Genomic DNA, 18,022 nt, shown 5'->3' with positions numbered 1-18,022 from the left:
AATTATTAACAATTGATCTGAGAACCAAGTGTGTGCTGTCTGACAGCCAATCAGAGGCCGTCCGCCGTCTGGACGCTCTGTCGTGTTCACGCTACAGCAGGTTACAGAGAGGCAGTCCGATTAGCTACCACGGCAACATGCCAAGTATTAAATTAGAAAGGGGTCAAAGGTTACACCCGTTTGTATTGCCATCTTTGAAAGCGCCCTCATTAGCATCACTGTTCTCTGTGATGTCATGAGGATGCAACTATTTTTCACATTTATTTTTAACTTTAAATTTATGTAATTATATAATCAGTTACTTTCTTTTTTTAAAGTTAGCCCAGACTTGTGAAAAGTAGCAGATCCACAGTGATCACAGATAAGAGTGATTGTGAGTTTTTGCCATTCTTCAGCACAAATGTCTCCACCTTATACGAGCAGGGACACTATTGGGTGATGCTTAATTAAACAATCTTAATTGTAGGCGCGTACATAACCGTGATGGACGTGATTCTGGAACATCTGGAGTTTAATGTGTAAGTAATCTTCCCATTTTCTTTATGGTGTGAAACGAAGAAACGAAACTTAAATTCTTTTATTGTAATTTACAGAATTATAAAACTCTATGTGACAAAATAAAGTCAGACAGAATTATTCAACGTTAGAAGCCACATAGCAGCCTTTCCTCGGCTGCCATAGTGGCGTGGTCACAGGTTTGAGTCTGTCACGCAATCTTCCAAAACTCAACAAAAGTGCTTCCAAGTAGGTCCGCCTTCAGGATGTGTTGTTATGGCAACAATGGCAACAACACCAAGAAATCCTAGATCGATCCAAATGGTCATCAGTTTAATCCAGACAAAGGGTTAATCCAGCTGCGGACAACTGGCACCACCACCATCACCTCACTCCCCACGAAGACCTCACGCCCCACGAGGACCTCACTAACCAGGTTAAAAACTCACACTGGTCCCCACAGAAACATATTTATAAACACAATAATACACACGAACAGGCTGAAAACTGAAACAATCCTTGATTAAATGTTTTTAATGAAATATTTCTCCTACATTTTCTGTCTGTAGAGCACATTTGTTCTCTTTTATTTAATTATTTTTTAAACCTCTAATTTTGGTTTTTCCTGATGTAAAAATTGACATTTTGGAGGACGACTTTGCACATAACCAGGACTAGTCTCCGTATAGTTATATTATATTACTTATCACAGCTACATTCATTGTTTCCTGTTCTTTGATTAAGTAACTACTTCATACATAAATAAATAAAATGTAAAAATATTTTTGAAAATTAAATTAATGTTTTTATTTTAATCCCAGTGATTTTTCTTTTTACCCAGACTTCTTGGGTTTTGGACATGTTCATTATAATTTTAAAATTTTCATATTACCAAGTTAATTTAAGTAGAGATACAGTATGTTCAGCTTTATGATTCTTTCTCTGATTATTGTTTACACATTTCTAATTAAATGTAAAGAGGCTCCTTTATTTTTTTGTTTTATTTTCAATAAAAATAGGTTGAGAAGACCAGATTCAGTGATTTTTGGATGAATTACATGGTTACTTTTTAAGCTCCGGGTGTATTCCTGAATGACGGTCGGCCCCATCAGTCGGTTATCGTTACCTGTCACCGTGGCTGTCAGACTGTCGGTACCGTCCGTCTGTCCGTCCCGAGGCAGACTCCCCACATCCTGGGGTGCGTTCAGGGACCGGCAGACGATGAACGCAGCACGGCCGCTGAGCAGTAGCAGCAACAGCCCGGTAGTCCCGCTCATCCTCTCTGCGTCACCGGCAACCAGCAACAGGTTGCTGCTGTCTGATGTGTGTGTGTGAGGCAACCCCGTCCCGCTCCCGTTACCTCACCGTGTCCGAGCTCTGGGAGAGGCTCCGCTGAAACTCCATGGCGCTTCTTTTCCATGTAACACCCACACAAAGCGGCGTGTGCTGTCCCGAACCCCGGGCGGGGGAGTGTCCGTTACTGTCGGTAAAGTAGCGGGAAATCACGGCTCTGGCTCGGACCGTTATCTGCGCAGCTCCAGCCAAACGTGTCATACAGTCCCAGACTGAGCGCCAGTCCCGGGAGGACCCCGCCAGCTCCTCCGGCTCAGGGCGTTTGTTTCCGGACAGCTGGGTTCATCCGTGTTTGGAGGCCTGAAGCTGCTCATTAACATAGCGCTCCGGACCGTCCGTGTTTATACTGGGACCGACGGTGACGTCAGCAGGCTGGCCGAGGAGACAGGAAACACAGCGAGAGACCCTTCAAAGTAAAACAGCGTAAACCTTTATGTACGTGTTGCAGCTATTTTAAAGATTATTATTATAATTACTAGAAAATGCTAGCTGTTTTATAAACGATTTAGCTTTTGATGAGGAAATTGTAGTATTTCTTATCAAATGCTTAACATTCAAATTTATTAAATTCACAATATTCTTTTTTTTCCTGCATTTTTGTGCCAAAATTGGAGAGAAAATGATTTAGCATTAACTGGAAAAGTGCTGGGTTTGTACTTTTATTTAATGCCTTTTTTAAATAAACAGATTCAGATTAAATAATTGAAATAATGAAAATTATTTTTAATTTTTTTTTTTTACCTTTTTCAGAATCAGAATCAGAATCAGAATACTTTATTGATCCCTGGGGGAAATTATTTAATGAGCAAGATAAAATAAAATAAAAAATAAAATACTTCCCCAAAAAAGTAATCCCGTTACTTTACTGATTACTTATTTTCAAAAGTAATTAATCACTTAGTTACTTAGTTAATTTTTAAAAACACGATTTACAACCTGAATAGTTTATAAAGTGATAGATCTTTCAGCCCAATTCTACATTTTTACACTCAGTCTTTCAAATAGATGCAAGTAAAACGCAGCAGAAAATAAATAAAGTCACAGACTCAGCGGTCCTGTTGCTCTATTTTCACCTGTAAAGCAGGAGTGGGGTAGGCGGAGGTTTACCCTGGTACAGGTGTGCCGCAGCAGTCAGTGGAAGAATCCGCGAGTTTCTCTGTGAGTTTCCCATTACGTCGTAGCTACTCGGTGCTTGTTGGAAGTTTAGGGGTTTTTTCACTGTAAAAAGAAGTTTTCTTCCCACGCACAGCGGACACTAATGTTTTTGTCACTTTTTATGGAATCAAACTCAAAGTAAGGTCAGTGCTTCCACGCTTTAAACGCTGCACGCTCATACTCTCTCTGCACTCGATATATGATCCACTGTTGATCTGCAAACAGCTGTTGTCATGAACGTCGCACTCGCTTACGTCACTGTCATGAGACATTCTCGCAAAAAAAATCACGGTTTTAGTAACGCAGTAACGCAGCGTTCCTACGGGAAAGTAACGGTAATCTAATTACCGTTTTTGCAATAGTAATCCATTACTTTACTCGTTACTTGAAAAAAGTAATCAGATTACAGTAAGGTGTTACACGCGTTACTGCCCATCTCTGGTGGGAACGAAGGCAGGCAGTAAAGTAAGACGGTGAAAAATAAACCTCCCAAAAATGCATAAAAAGTTAAAAAATAAAATAAAGACACACCAACACACACAGATGATAACTCTTCAGTGGATTTGAACACTTCCTGTCACCTGTTTGATGTGACGTCCACAGGTTGAACCAGGCTGTGTTATTAACCATTCAAGCAAAGACATGCAAACATATTAGAGTCCTCCAACAGTGTGGAAATATGTTGGAGCTTTCACAAAATCACAGAGATTTATTTTGCTTTAATTTTAATTCTTTTGTTTTGTTTTAAGCATCCCTCCAACCGAAGGAGCTTCATAGAAGGCTGTGGTGGTGTTGAGCCTGTTGGTGTGGTTCAGCATCTTGTAGCATACCTCCTGGATGTCTCCTACATGCCTGGGGCATGTTGGCTGACCTGAGGAGCAACAACAGATGCCTCAAGGTGCTTTATCGTTTAATGCAAACATGAGCATTACCCCGTAGGAGTCAGAGGAGGTGGCTGAGAGTCTGCTCTCTGTTTAAACTACAGGAGAAGACTGGTTTCATCTGCAGTTCTTGGCAGGTTGATGCTACCTACAGACACCAGAACAAAAAACCAAAGACTCTTAAGCTCACAGACATGTTTGCGTTTGTCTAGTTTACTCTTTCAGGTAACTGAAATGACTTTTTTTGTTTTACTTGCTGCAGCCAGAGGAGAGAGGAAAGATGCTATCTCTTTCTTATTTTCTTTTCTAATCTGCTTCATGAAAAAGAGAACATGACAGCCATGTCTGTTTGAAGGACTAATGTGAGTTTAAAAGCAGTGTTACTGGTGTTCCTGTGGTCCACATGGAGCTGAATAATTAGTGTGTTCGGGAGGATTATGAGTCACTGGGGTCAGAAACAGTTCAGGGAGCGCCTCAGAGGTGCACCGCTGTAAACTGATCCAGAGTCAGATTGAATCTGAGCGAACGCGGCACGTGCTGCTGCTGCTGCAGAGGATCAGCTGCTTACATAACTCCTCTGTACATACGGCGAGTAATCGGATCATGTGATCACACACAGTGCTGTATATCAAATGTACTGACTGTACAGTTTAGTTAATGACTGATTGTTCCGTCGGCTCAGTTTGACCACACTGATGGTTTCACAGGGTTTAATGGGAGACGGATACATTCAGCAGTGGGTTACCACGGTAGCAGGATGCAGCTATTCAGGCTGATTCAGAAAAATAAAGTTTGCAATAAATGCAGCTCAGAGAAACCTCTCACAGAGTCAAATCCACTCTCACTCTCACACTAAAACATAAAACGAGCTTCAGTCCAGTTTGAACTGAATGTGTTTTTATTGCCTGAAGCTCGAGTCTGCCACGAAAAACTGGACGACTTCTTCTTCATCCAGGTGGAGCTTCCTCTCTCTCCTCTAACCGCTGGCGTAGTGCGTCTTCTCGGAGCTGGATGCTTCCTCTCCGTGATGATGCCAGCAAAGGCGGTGCCCCCACCTGAGCAGGCGCTGGAACACCTGAAGGCAGCAGAGGAGACGTGAACACACGGAGACGTAGCACAAAGAATCCAGAACTGCAGTCTGTGTGAGAACTTTGCAGCTGCAGAGGTGAAACTCCAGGACAAGAAAACATTTTTAAAACTTTATGTTGAGTCAAAAATCGGTAAAGTTTAAGCAATGTGTCGAATCAGATTTGACTGATGTTTTATGTCCCAGTGAAAAACACCTCTGAGAGCAGACTTCCGTGAAACGTGGTTCTACAGGCAGGAAGCCACTCACCGTCCTCTGTCCACGGCTGATGATGCGTTTCCTGCTGCTGCTGGAAATCCGGCCGTGAATGTGCAGGTTGTAAAGGAACAAGATCCTCGTCTTCTCCCTCTGACACACAGACAGAGACGACGTTTTGTTTTACATGCATGGAAAGTCTTTATATGCTTCACATTTCTGTCTGAAGACCTGAAATCTAAAACGCGATTCAGTCGCTTGGATCAAAGCTGAGAGAAGCTTAACTGGGACCGGCCTGCTCTTCATCACCTGGTGCTGACTGTGTGCCCAGGTGAGTGACGCTCTGCAGCAGAAACATGATATATTCTCTGTATGTGCAACAACACACATTATTATTATGTCACTGATTTAGTTTAAAGCGATGTTTTCTTGCCAGTGTTGCATTAAAATGACTGTCACCTGATCTCATCTGTATACAATGTTCACGTGTTTACACTTCTGTAAAAATGTGCAGAAATATAACACAAAGCTGTTCTCCTGTTACAGCTGCTGTCGGCACAGGTTGGAGGTCAGAACCAGAGCTGCAGGACTGGAAGCTTCCTGAGGAAACGGCCTGAATGGAGCAGATTTAAATAAAGTTTGAGGATAAAGGAACGTCTCGATCACGGCTGTATCCGAGTACTCTCTGATCCTCCGTGTGAACGCGTCAGCAGCAGCAGCTGATGCTGGACTGCAAAGTGCTGAGTGTGAATGTGCAGACCACATGTGCACCTGAAGCTCATTCATTCGCAGCCTCGCTCGCTCTCTCGCTCTGAATGTCTCTCGGCCACAGTCAGCTCAGCTGTAATGCTCTTACACTAATCTGCTCTCAGATCAGATTTACAGCATCTCCCAGGGTTTAAACAGAGCGTGCGTGCTAATGAGTTTGAGCGGTTTACTTCTTCATCAGTTCAGGAGAGGAAGTGACAGTGTTTGTGATCAGTCGTGACCAAACACAACAAACACCGCCATGAGGAAATGGACACACACACACACACACACACACACACACACACACACACACACACACACACACACACACACACACACACACACGAAGGAAACGCTTTGATATTCACTGAAGTCTGAGCTGAACGATCACCGAAACACAGAGAACTCGAAATGTTAACGCCACACAAACTTCTGATTTTACACAAATCAGAGATGCAACATCAGTTTTGTTCTCATTTAATGTCTCTGTATTTTCAGTCCTTTATTTATCCTGGTAAAAAATCTCTTTGAGATTAAAAATCTCATTTCCAAGAGAGACCTGGCATCATGGCAACAAAAGTAAAGATACACGTACCACACAAGTGTATAACATTTAAAACAAATACAACATCCTGTACGAACATGTGAAAAATATACAATAACAGATCGAATTAAGAGCGACATTAAAAACCATCACACTGAGTAAAAGAGTTATTCTCCTTTAAGACGGACTTAAACTCCCCGAGGGAACCAGCTCTGATCATTTCAGTTCCTCCTGCAGATGATTCCAGGAAGCAGGGGCGGCGTGTTTAAAAGCCTTTTTCTCCAATTCTGTTCTGATTGTTGGGACAATCATTTGTATGATATTGTGAGAACGCAGGCTGTATTGGTTGTGGTTTTTACACATATAAACACACAGATAAGAGGGAATCAGCCCAAGCAGAGATTTATAGATAAAGATCAACCAGTGGGAGAGTCTGAATATGCAAAAGGTGGATTTCCATAGCCAGTAATAAAACATGAAGCACAATGGTACACAGTTTCCAACCTCGTAGGCGGTGGGCAGGTGCATTCATAAAAAGCAGGTCACCATAATCCAATAAAGGTAAAAAAGTTGCATGAATCAAGCGTTTTCTCACTTGGAGGGAGAAACAGGAGGGATTTCTAAAAAAGTAACTTAGTTTTAGTTTTAACTTCGACACAAGCCTTTGAATGTGAGTCTTAAATGACTAATTCTGATCTATAATGATCCCTTGATACATGAGACCATTTAAATTTCAGTTCCTTGAATTGTTTTAATCTTAGGAGACGTAGCTAGCGACTCTTTGCCATTCGAGAATAACATGAACTTGGATTTATCTGGATTTAACACCAACTTAAGTCGAGTCGACACATTTGATTTGTTCTCACACATGAAGGAGCTTCTTTATATATTCATGTGGCAGGAAAGGAGGGGGGAGGAGGGCACACAGCACTTTACAGCCAAATGTATGTGGACAGGCCAGAGAGGAATTACCCAGAAACCCTGCATGATGATGTCTCAAAGTACAATTTTAATACATAACTATGGGTTGTTTTGTTCTCCATTCTGTTGGCTCCACATATTTGATTCCCAGGTTTTGGTGCTGGATGTCCTCAGGAGATATTACAGCTACTTCTGGTCTCGATCCTGTTTCATGTTAGATGTTAGGTGAGCGTGTAAACTGCAACATCGCAGAGCCACCTGTTTACTCTGTGTTCAAGCACTACTGTGTTACTGTGCCAACATTAATTTGGATTATGAAAAATTAGCATGTTAGTGTCATACAATCATATGTTTGCTTGCAGACGATGTTTTACTTTATTTTATTCCACAGGCAAAAGTGTGTGTGCGTGCGTGTGTGTGTGTGTGCATGTGTGTGCATGTGTGTGCGTGCGTGTGTGTGTGCGTGTGTGTGTGCGTGCGTGCGTGCGTGTGTGTGTGCGTGCGTGCGTGCGTGCGTGTGTGCATGTGTGTGCGTGTGTGTGTGTGCGTGTGTGTGCGTGCATGTGTGTGCGTGTGTGTGCGTGCATGTGTGTGCGTGCATGCGTGTGCATGCGTGTGTGTGTGTGTGCGCTCACCTTGGGGTTGTAGAAGGCAGCAATGACATGCCGGAGCCGGTTGGTGTAAATCTGAAGGCAGCTGAACAGCGCCACCAGCAGGACACAACACACACATCTCACATAGACCTCAGCAGAGAGGGTGGAGGGGGGGGACATGCACTCTGAGGGGGGAGAGGAAGAGGTGTGGGACACTTTTGTGTGTAGTTTGAGACAAACTGCGCTGTCAGCAAAAGTTCGGCAGTCGAGACTGAAACTTTCAGCATCCAACAAAGCAAACGTGGACATTTACTCCCGTGTCAGAGATGTAACTGACACACATGGACACATAGTAAAATCAGTCTGATTTAATTAGCGCCTGTGTTCATCAACATGAAAATCGGAGTCATTAAAATGTGCTGTCAGGACGATGCATGTGTAACAGTACTGTGTACTGCCCTCTGGTGGTCATCTTTTAGGCCTGATTCTCTGGTTGTTTAATGATCTGGTGAATTTGAATATATGCTAAACAAATCCTGTGTGACCTTTGACCTATGACCCACCCTGGTTATCACTTTGGATATTGAGGGTGGACGAGCTGTTGAAGGCTGAAATTGTCGTCCTCAGGAGGCGGGCCATCATGGTGTCCCCTTCCACTCTGATGTCCACCTGGTGACTACCTGCAGAGAAGGGGCGGAGTCACAAAGTGAAACTCCCTGCAGTCAGCGAGTTCAATCTGCAGCATTTCTGTAAGATAATCCTAAACACATGAGATAAGAGCAGAGTAACATTTATTATGGGACTACCTGTATAAATAAAGGTTAAATAAAATATTTATTATTTATGGGTCGCGGGGGAGCTGGAGCTACCACGGGACGAGAGGCGGGGTGCACCTCGGACAGATCGCCAACCTGACGCGCAGCGAAAACAGAATATATCCTGTCCAGTTTGTGTGTTTCACAAAGTTTCAAACACAAGTGTTGATATCAGCTCCACTTATATGAAGTGTTACTTAATACAGGTTTTAAACCTCTTTCACTCCAGTCATCCTGCTGGTCCTTCAGCAGGACATCGAAATGACCCCCAGCAGCTCCAAACAGCTGATGTTCAAATCACCTGCCCTGCACACAGCTGACCCGTGTGTGGGATTTAAGACTGGAGAGTGGTGTGTGTGTGTGTGTGTGTGCGCGTGTGTGTGCGTGTGTGTGTTTACTGGTGATGTTGAAATGGGTGAGGGTGTGTCTACTGATGATGTCCAGCACGTGGGACAGCGAGAAGTCGACAGTCAGCAGGACAACGGACAGCAGGAAGACCGTCAGCACCTGAAACACACCTGACATCTGCCAACACACACACACACACACACACACACACACACACACACACACACACACACACACACACACACACTCACTAACTTTAGTCTGCTGTCTTGGCTCTGAGCTCTGCTACACACAGACAGGTGGGGAGTGAAAGGTGGGGTTAATGAGGGGTTGAAACAGGAAGTGGTGCAAAGCAGCAGTAAGACTGGAAATTCTGCAGCTACAGTGGGATGCAAAAGTTTGGGCCACCTTGTTCATAGTCATTATTTTCCTGTATAAATCGTTGGTTGGTACAATAAAAACTGTCAGTTAAATATATCATATAGGAGACGCACACAGTGATGTTTGAGACGTGAAATGAAGTTTATTGGATTTAAAGTGTGCAAGAATTGTTTAAACAAAATCAGGCAGGTGCATAAATCTGTTGTCATTTTATTGATTCCAAAACCTTCAGAACTAATTGCTGGAACTCAAATTGGCTCGGTAAGCTCAGTGACCCCTGACCTACATGCACAGATGAATCCAATAATGAGAAACAGTATTTAAGGGGGTCAATTGTAAGTTTCCCTCCTCTTTTAATTTTCTCTGAAGTGTAGCAACACGGGGGTCTCAGAACAACTGTCAGATGACCTGAAGACAAAGACTGTTCAGCATCATGGTGGGAAGGACACAGAAAGCTGTCTCAGAGAGTTAAGCCGTCTGTCTCCACAGTTAGGAACAGATTGAGACAATGGACCACAGGCTCAGTTCAAGTTAAGGCTGGAAGTGGCAGACCAAGAAACATCTCGGAGAGACAGAAGCGACGGTGAGAACAGTCAGAGTCGACCCACAGACCAGCACCAAAGACCTGCAACATCATGTTGCAGCAGATGGAGTCGCTGTGCATCGTTCAACCATTCGGCGCACTTTACACAAGGAGATGCTGCATGTGAGAGTGATGCAGAGGAAGCCTTTGCTCCGCCCACAGCACAAACAGAGACGCTTGAGGTTTGCTGAAGCACATTTGGACAAGCCAGCTTCATTCTGGAATAAGCTGCTGTGGACTGATGAAACTACAATTGAGTTATTTGGGCATAACAAGGGGCGTTATGCATGGAGGAAACAGAACACAGCAAGAAAAACACCTGCTGCCTACAGTAAAATATGGTGCTGGTTCCATCACGCTGTGGGGCTGTGTGACCAGTGCAGGGACTGGGAATCCTGTCAAAGTTCAGGGACACATGGATTCCACTCAGTATCAGCAGATTCTGGAGACCAATGTCCAGGAATCAGAGACAAAGCTGAAGCTGCGCCGGGGCTGGATCTTTCAACAAGACAACGCTCAAAATCCACTGAAGCATTCATGCAGAGGAACAAGTACAACGTTCATCTCAGCCCAGACCTGAATATTATTGAAACCTGTGGTGTGAGTTAAAGAGCGCTGTTGATGCTCGGAAGTCATCAAACCTGAATGACCTACAGATGTTTTGTAGAGGAACAGTCCAAAATACCTTCAACCACAATCCAGACTCTCATTGGAGCCTACAGGAAGCGTTTAGAGGCTGGAATTTCTGCAAAAGGCAGATCTGCTAAATATTAATTTCATCTCTTTTTTTTTGTGGAGCCCAAATTTATTCATCCGCCTGATTTTGTTTAAACAATTCTTGCACACTTTCTGTAAATCCAATAAACTTCATTTCACTTCTCAAACATCACTGTGTGTCTCCTATATGATACATTTAACTGACGCTTATATTTAACGATTTATACAGGAAAATAATGACTATGAACAAGGCCGCCCAAACTTTTGCATCCCACTGTAAATGAAAAACCTGCCAGGCACGGGGACAAGGTTCAAAGTCACAACCTCAAATACTTTTTTATCTTTATTAAACTAAACTGTGATCATCAGCTATAAAAACAGTAAAATGTGTATTACACCTTTTCTGGGTGTATTTGGCTGAACACAGACTGTGTCCTGAAATTGCACCTTGAATTTATAACGGCACAGAAATCTGCTATTGCTGCATACCTGTTTGTGAGAGTGCTGCACTCTGATTGGACCACGTCTAAACACGTTATTTATAAAAATAACTTAAACTTAAAAAGATGGAAAAGTGGTATTTAGGGTAATGATCCTTTAACAAATCTGCAGATTTTTAGGTGAGTGCAAAGAACTGAGGAGTCGCGTCACTGCTGCTATTACAGTGGATTATTTCCTGTGAAGCACTTTGTGAAACACTAGATAAATACTGCCAGAGTTACTGCTCTTGAACGCACCACTTGTTTGACCTCTTCGGGGTAAATTTTCAGACTGCAGGGGTTGATCAGCTTGTTTTTCTCAGATTTCCTCAGAGGCAGCAGGCAGCGCTTCCCCTAAACGCAGCACAGGAGAGGACAGGACGGTCAGACCGTGGACTGTACTGAAGTGAGGATGATGAGGATGAGAATGATACCGCTTTCCGTCTGCGGGCATCGATCTGTCTGAAGTAGGTGGTGATGTAGACGTTGTCGAAACAAATGTCCCTGTTGTACTGCCAGAGGTACCCAAACGCCCTGCAGAGGAGAAAAGAAGATGGAGATAAAGGTGTGAATCTTAACGGGATGAAGGTGAAGGTGAGACTCTTACTGGGTGAAGAAGGTGATGAAGGTTAAGGAGAGGAGCATCTGCAGGATGTTCAGCACCCGTCCCGTCGTTGATGTCAGTTTCTGGAAGGATGTTTTGACAGCGTTGGTGAACTGTTGGTCCAGCAGAGCTTCGCTCAGCGCCGGCTGCTCCTCCTCCTGCGAGACGACACGCAGGTTACATTTCAGCCGACTCTGGGTTCGTCCTGTGGGTGGTGCTGGAGGACCGGCGGTGCAGGTCTGACCTCTACGGTGAGCTCGGCGCTGAACTCTCTGGACAGCAGGTCAACCGAAACATTCAGCCGGTCGAAGAGTTGACCAAAGTTTCCCTCCACGGGAATGTTGTCCCTGCACCACGGAGTCATGACTGATGGGAGGAGGAGAAGAACTAAAGATCACAGCAGCTGCCTTTTCAGCACCACAGAAGAGTCACCAAAACACCAAGACTATCAACCCTGAAATAATAACTCAAAAATAATCTGCCGTTTACGTTTGAGGACACTTGAGTACGATATACCGCTCAGAACACTGAAGCTAATGTTTGCACACCTTCAAATTTAAAGGTGCTTTTTGCAAAACCTTGAGCTAAATTTAATAAAAACTTCCACCACAAGATGGCAGCGTTTACCAGAAAGGTTTAGTGTAGTCGTTTTTTTACTATTTAAAAATATAACTGCTCGTTTTTACTCTTCGAGCTCCCAGAACAAGTCGCTAAATATTACTTTAATGTGAATTCTGTACAAATGTCAAACTAGCACCGAGCTAACAATAATAGTGTTGTCATGCTATGTTGTGATTAGATGCTAAACTCAGTGTCACCTTGTGGCTCAAAGTGGTATTACACCAAAGCGCCGGAGCCCAATTTCAGTTTTATTTTTTAAAGCAAAGACTTTCTGGTGACAGTTTAAATGTATTCTGATGCTGATGTTTGTGAGTTAGAAATGTCTGACTGGAAAGAGTAGAGACCGCGGGGTCAGCTGGATGTGGATATTTCATAACGCCGTGGTACGTATAACCTTTTACCTTTCATGATGTCACACAGGAAGTGAAACTTCATTGAAATGCAGAGGATGTAGTTGATGACGGGGACGGGGATCGCCTCCAAACACGCCGTCCACCTGTTGGCGAACCAATCGACGCACCGCTGCACGCCCTGAGCCACCACACCTGGGGATCAAACCACGCGCGAGTTCTCATCTTTAAATGACGTTTGTGAAGCAGGTGTGAAATCATTTTGAATCACATTAGTGACGACATTTAAAGCGATTGTTTTCTCGTATTGGTGACACGAGGATGATGATCAACAGTTTCCTTCTGTATTGTGTTTCCTGCCTGAAACCTTTGAACTTCACGTCTGGTGTTTCTGGTGTTTCTGACTTACCGTCGCACTGCTTTAGGGTCTTGGCGGTGAACTCCTCCTGGGTGCTGTTACCGCCGCCTTGTTTAGTTTCGAATCGGTCGTATCCGTACTGAAGGACCATCTCGTCTCTGATGTCCTGAAACTTCTTGCTGACATTTAAAGCCTCCAACTCAAAACCTTCTTTATTATCCTGGAAGAGAAGCAAAAGATCTGAGGCCCCTTCAGCTTCATGTTCATGGCAGTAGGTAGGGTGATAATTATTATTATGTTAAACTAGAGGAGCTTTGAAACATGTTCCTCTCACCATGAGCTCCTGTGTGATGATCAAAAATGGCTTGATGGCTTCTCTCCACAGTAGCTTGCTGTGACGGACCTGCAGGTCCAGGTTGCAGCTCACAGACACGGCGGCGGCCTCCACGTTACGCTGGATGTTTGAAACTGGGCCTGCAGACGGGACGCAGCATCACATGACACAAAACTCACCTGAAGACATGTTAATCAGGCCCATTCAGCCGCTGAGGTAACCAATCGTATCTGCATGTTGTATTATGTATTTAGTAAAAGATTTAACCAGCCACAGACCGACTGGGTCCAGTGAGGCCTGTGGACCCAGTATGTCTGACTGTCTCAGTGCACTTTAATGTTGGACGACTCAGACTCATAAATGTTACTGTGCAGGCTCACAGGATCAGTGACGTCCTTTAAACCAGCGGTCTCCAACCTTTGTTGTGCCACGGACCGGTTTATGCCCGCGATATTTTCACGGACCGGCCTTTAAGGTGTCGCGGATAAATACAACAAAATAAAACCGGTACCGAAAAAAAGAAGATTTATTCATAACAGACGTGAAAAGACCCAGGAAAACAGAGTTAACGATAAAGACGATAACAAAATAACGCTGAAAACCGATAAAAACCCTGAAAACCAGACATTTCACACCTGAGCCTCAACTCTCGCGGCCCGGTACCAAACGACTCACCGACCGGTACCGGTCCGAGGCCCAGGGGTTGGGGACCGCTGCTTTAAACACGTTCCAACACTCGCTTTTATGTCACTCCATCACATGAGAGGTCTTTGTAGTCTTTGACATTGTAGCTGTTAATTCATTCATATGTATTTAGTATTCATTCATCCTAAGTGGTCGAAATGAAGGTTTTTGGTTCATGAGGATGAAACATTTCACCTCTCAACAACATTTTTAAAACTGAAGATGCCTGAAGTGAAACGTCTTCATGAACCAAAAGGAAGTGCAGCCGGCTTCAGCCTGAGCCCTCGGGACGACGCACACATTGATTGTTGCCGTTGGTGTCGTCTGAACTCTTTAACACTGATCAGTATATCAGCCTATCCCAAAGTCACACGGGAGCAGGTCTGTGTGACTTCAGACAGCACTGACCTCTGCTGGTTTGATTGCTGCACTTTGTTTTTAACAGTGTTTAATGTTTGCTGATAAAGTGTTATTAAATCTGTCCTGCTGATCAATATTTTGCTGACATGAAACAGTGGAGCTTGTAGAAAAGTTATTTGTGGGTTTTATGTTTTTTTCTAAATGACGCATCAATGATTTGGTTTCAGGGATTCTGACCAAACACACGAGCGAGGGGAGCAGAATGAAGACAGTTTGGACATCTGTGCTTTCACAGGTACAGACGAGAGGAGTGGATCCTCCCTCCATCTCCTTCTGAGCTCATTATTTTTGTTTTTTCAGTTAAAAAGCCAAATATGTGCCGATTCCTGCAGATTCATGAAACTTTGGACTCACTGGACACGAGAATGTTTCTGATACGACTCCATGAAAAAGATGACGGCACTGACCACACTGTGAGCCGTGTGCACACTCTGCACAGGCGTCTGTTTACCTGCGTACAGCACAGACAGGGCCAGCAGGATCAGGTAGGAGCGGCCACGGGAGCCGAGCATGCTGGGAAACACGAGGAGGACCGAACACCTGAAGGACGAAGACAGGAGTCCGCCTGCGAGACACACAGCTGAAACACACACTCGGTCAGATCTCCACGTGTTTCAAACGTGTTTCAAAGAACAGATGTGAGTGTGCGACCTCGCCTCACCAACAAACAAACATCCTACTGCCACCTTCAGGTCAAAGGTCAGCGGGAGGTTGTGGGCAATGCCCAGGAACAAGACTGTTGGTGAGACGAACAACAACAGGAGTCAAACATCACATCGGCTTTTTTCTAACAACCTTTCAGAATAATAATAAAAACAGCTGGAAAGTAAAAGAAGAGCTTTGCATTCGTTATATTTATAGTAACAAATGATAAAATTACACAATATTAAAAATAAAGACAACAACAATGTGACTAAGTCATAATAACATCAGCTAGTATTTTACAGTGAATGAAATTATTTAATGAGAGGCTGATTCTGTGCGCGCTCCTGTTTCCTCCGAACAGCTGATCGGCCCCAAAATGAGCGCAGCTCTGCGGCGTCTTTTCCCTCCGATACCCGCGCTGGTTTCCAACATGTGCGGATCGAAGCTCAGAGATGAACCGCCCAGGTGTGTCGCTGGAGGTGTTACCTGTGCCGGTCGCTACTCCAAACAGCGCCCTGAAGAGCGGGCGAGCCACCGGAAACTCCTCTGATTGGCTGAAGAGGAACCGATGGACAACTGGAGGCAGGATGGTCTGAACGCACCTGTGCGCCGCTGTAAGGAAGCACAAACACCTGGAAACAGGTTTTGACCGTCGGCTGGCAGCCTCAGGGCTGATCAGCTCCACCACCTGAGTTTTGAGTTGTTGTGGGTGAACTCACAGCTGTGACGTGTCCCGGTGTCAGCCATCATTCACCACAAATCGCTCCTCTAACCTGCGTTCAAGCGCACACCGCTTACAAACGTATCGTCGTTTGACTGTTGGAGCTTCTGTTAGCTTCGGCCTGTCACGTGATGTGTCTCTGGTTTCCAGGTGACGCGGAAACGTTTCCCCTGGTGTAAAAGATGAAGATGAGGAGTGAAGAAAGGAAACAGCTCCTGATGAAAAGTGACATCTCAGTCCAGGTGAAGAGGGGCGGAGTCACAGAGACTATCCGAGGAGCTCTGAGCAGGTAGAGGGACCAGATTCACCTGAGTGCTAACTGTTAGCTTTTGAGCTAACACATTCTCATTTAGAGTGACCTGGATGTTAACCTTTCACCTTTTTAAAAAATGATTTGTGCTCACATTTATTGCTCCACAGCCTCATCACAGAACATTTTAACTTCCCTCCTATTCACTTCCTGCAAATTATTTTACTGTATATAAAGGATGGAAGCATCTGAAAGTGAACCCAACATTCATCCGTGGGGGCGGGGCTCCTCCGGCTTTATTTGGGGAAACAACCCCAGAGTTCTCACTTGGCTTGACGTCAGTGGACTCTGATGAGTTTACACAACAGGATGGTATTTTGTAAGTTACGACCTGCATCAGGGTGAAAGGCGAGGACAAACAGACGTGTGCTTCGGGGCAGCACACGGGCTTATCATCTCTGGTTTCACACCCAGCATCAGACCTCGCCGACGTCACCGTGTCTGTGCAGACCTTTACTGCACAGCGCGCACTCACAGCTGACATTGAAACTCATCGTTTCTATTCCATTAATCCAACATTAAAACGGTGTAACAGAGACACGTAGCTGTTTATTCTTACTCAGAACTCACAGATAGTTTTAAAGTCTGTTACTCCGTTGTAGTCGTCTCTGTTTGTCCACCAGCGCGATGCAAACAGGAACAACAATCAGGCTTTTCAGCCTTTTGTGTTTGAAATGACGAGTCTCGGGGAAAAGGCAGGTAGAAGGTGAGGTAGTCCTGAGACATGTTTGTTAAATACAATAAGACAGGGCTGATGTTTTAAACTTTTATTAGTTTTTTATTTAATTTGTCCTACAAAGACGGATCTTTGATAAATATCCCAGCCACTGTGAATCCGCCTGTACGTCACGGCCTGCAGGTGGCAGCACTGTAGCTTCATGTCTATGTGGTGCTGCAGGTTAGTGAACATGTCGTTCACTGTTTTTGCTTCCACAGACCGGCGGGACGCTCTCGACTCAGCGGCAGGAGGAAGCTCAGAGCTCACCTGGTGGAGGTGGGGCAGAGGATGGTGGCGTTTGTATCCGGGCTGCTGATCGCGTCTCTGTACGGACTCATGACTCTCTTCCTGCAGAAACAGCCGCTGTGGTTCTGCGCCCACACCACGTTGTGCTTGGCTGGTCTGGCAGCGTTCGGTATGGGGCTGTCGGTCAGCGTCAGGGCCAGCATCATGGTCATGCTGCCCTCCATGTGCTCAGGTTTGTCAGCGACGCGCCTTCAAGGTTTTATACCGATCCTCTCTTTGTTCATCGATATAAATCTGACATGCTGTAGAAGAGAAAAACATCCCAAAAATGACAATATTGTGTGTTGTAATAAGTCCTCATCGTTAGTGCTACTACTACTAAAGAAACTTATAAACTCTGTAAATTAAGAATAAAAATAATTTAAAAACAGACATTTCTTGGATGACATGAGGATGGTAGTGATCCCGTCAGCCCAACTTCTTTTAGTCTCCAAACAGAGGACGAGCTTCCGATAACAGCCAGAGCTCTGAAACAGACAGCAGAGCTTCTAACTGAAGTCAGAGCTCTCAAAAAGCTCCTGAATAAAGTAGAGATGGACCGATCCGATATTACGTATCGGTATCGGTCCGATACTGACCTAAATTACTGGATCGGATATCGGAGAAAAATAAAAAATGTAATCCGATCCATTAAATATCACGAAAGCACCTCAC

General features: G+C 44.4%; 3 protein-coding genes across 14 annotated transcripts in view; 1 reads left to right on the top strand and 2 right to left on the bottom strand.

Moving 5' to 3' along the window:
• The window catches only part of adam15 (ADAM metallopeptidase domain 15), a 29,100-nt gene extending 26,893 nt beyond the window's left edge, over positions 1-2,207 (bottom strand). For 4 of the 6 annotated variants that reach the window (XM_080896450.1, XM_080896451.1, XM_080896452.1 and 1 more), the window contains exon 1: positions 1,622-2,207. In XM_080896450.1, the coding sequence (XP_080752576.1) occupies positions 1,622-1,772 (151 nt within the window). In that variant the 5' untranslated portion in view covers positions 1,773-2,207. The remainder of the gene's footprint in view (positions 1-1,621) is intronic. The other 2 variants (XM_080896454.1, XM_080896455.1) reach the window with 2 other exon arrangements.
• Positions 2,208-3,813: 1,606 nt separating this feature from the next.
• Positions 3,814-16,197, bottom strand: dcst1 (DC-STAMP domain containing 1). Of its 2 annotated transcripts, none has more exons than XM_080895476.1 (16): positions 16,033-16,197; positions 15,614-15,925; positions 15,330-15,404; positions 15,120-15,248; positions 13,565-13,704; positions 13,282-13,450; positions 12,924-13,067; positions 12,146-12,267; positions 11,905-12,059; positions 11,732-11,831; positions 11,556-11,651; positions 9,188-9,314; positions 8,538-8,654; positions 8,017-8,159; positions 5,221-5,319; positions 3,814-4,959 (listed from the first exon to the last, which is right to left on the bottom strand). In XM_080895476.1, exons 1-16 carry the CDS (start codon positions 16,061-16,063, stop codon positions 4,861-4,863), a joined length of 2,058 nt encoding a protein of 685 aa, XP_080751602.1. In that variant the 5' UTR covers positions 16,064-16,197; the 3' UTR covers positions 3,814-4,860. The 2 variants fall into 2 exon arrangements, with proteins under 2 accessions (XP_080751602.1, XP_080751603.1); XM_080895477.1 differs by having other exon boundaries at positions 15,800-15,925.
• dcst2 (DC-STAMP domain containing 2) overlaps positions 15,884-18,022 on the top strand; it is a 17,307-nt gene continuing 15,168 nt past the window's right edge. For 5 of the 6 annotated variants that reach the window (XR_013973267.1, XR_013973268.1, XR_013973269.1 and 2 more), the window contains exons 1-2: positions 16,185-16,323; positions 17,281-17,540. Coding sequence is in view for 3 of the 6 variants with exons in the window: in XM_080895473.1 (XP_080751599.1) it covers positions 16,217-16,323; positions 17,281-17,540 (367 nt within the window). In the remaining 3 variants the exon portion in view is untranslated. Of the gene's footprint in view, positions 15,928-16,184; positions 16,324-17,280; positions 17,541-18,022 lie in introns of those variants that run through there. The other variant, XM_080895472.1, reaches the window with a different exon arrangement.

This window comes from Rhamphochromis sp. 'chilingali' (assembly GCF_963969265.1).
Source record: "Rhamphochromis sp. 'chilingali' genome assembly, chromosome: 11".
NCBI classification, from domain to species: domain Eukaryota; kingdom Metazoa; phylum Chordata; class Actinopteri; order Cichliformes; family Cichlidae; genus Rhamphochromis; species Rhamphochromis sp. 'chilingali'.
Note: the sequence above shows the minus strand (reverse complement) of the source record. Positions and strands in the feature narration are given on the sequence as shown.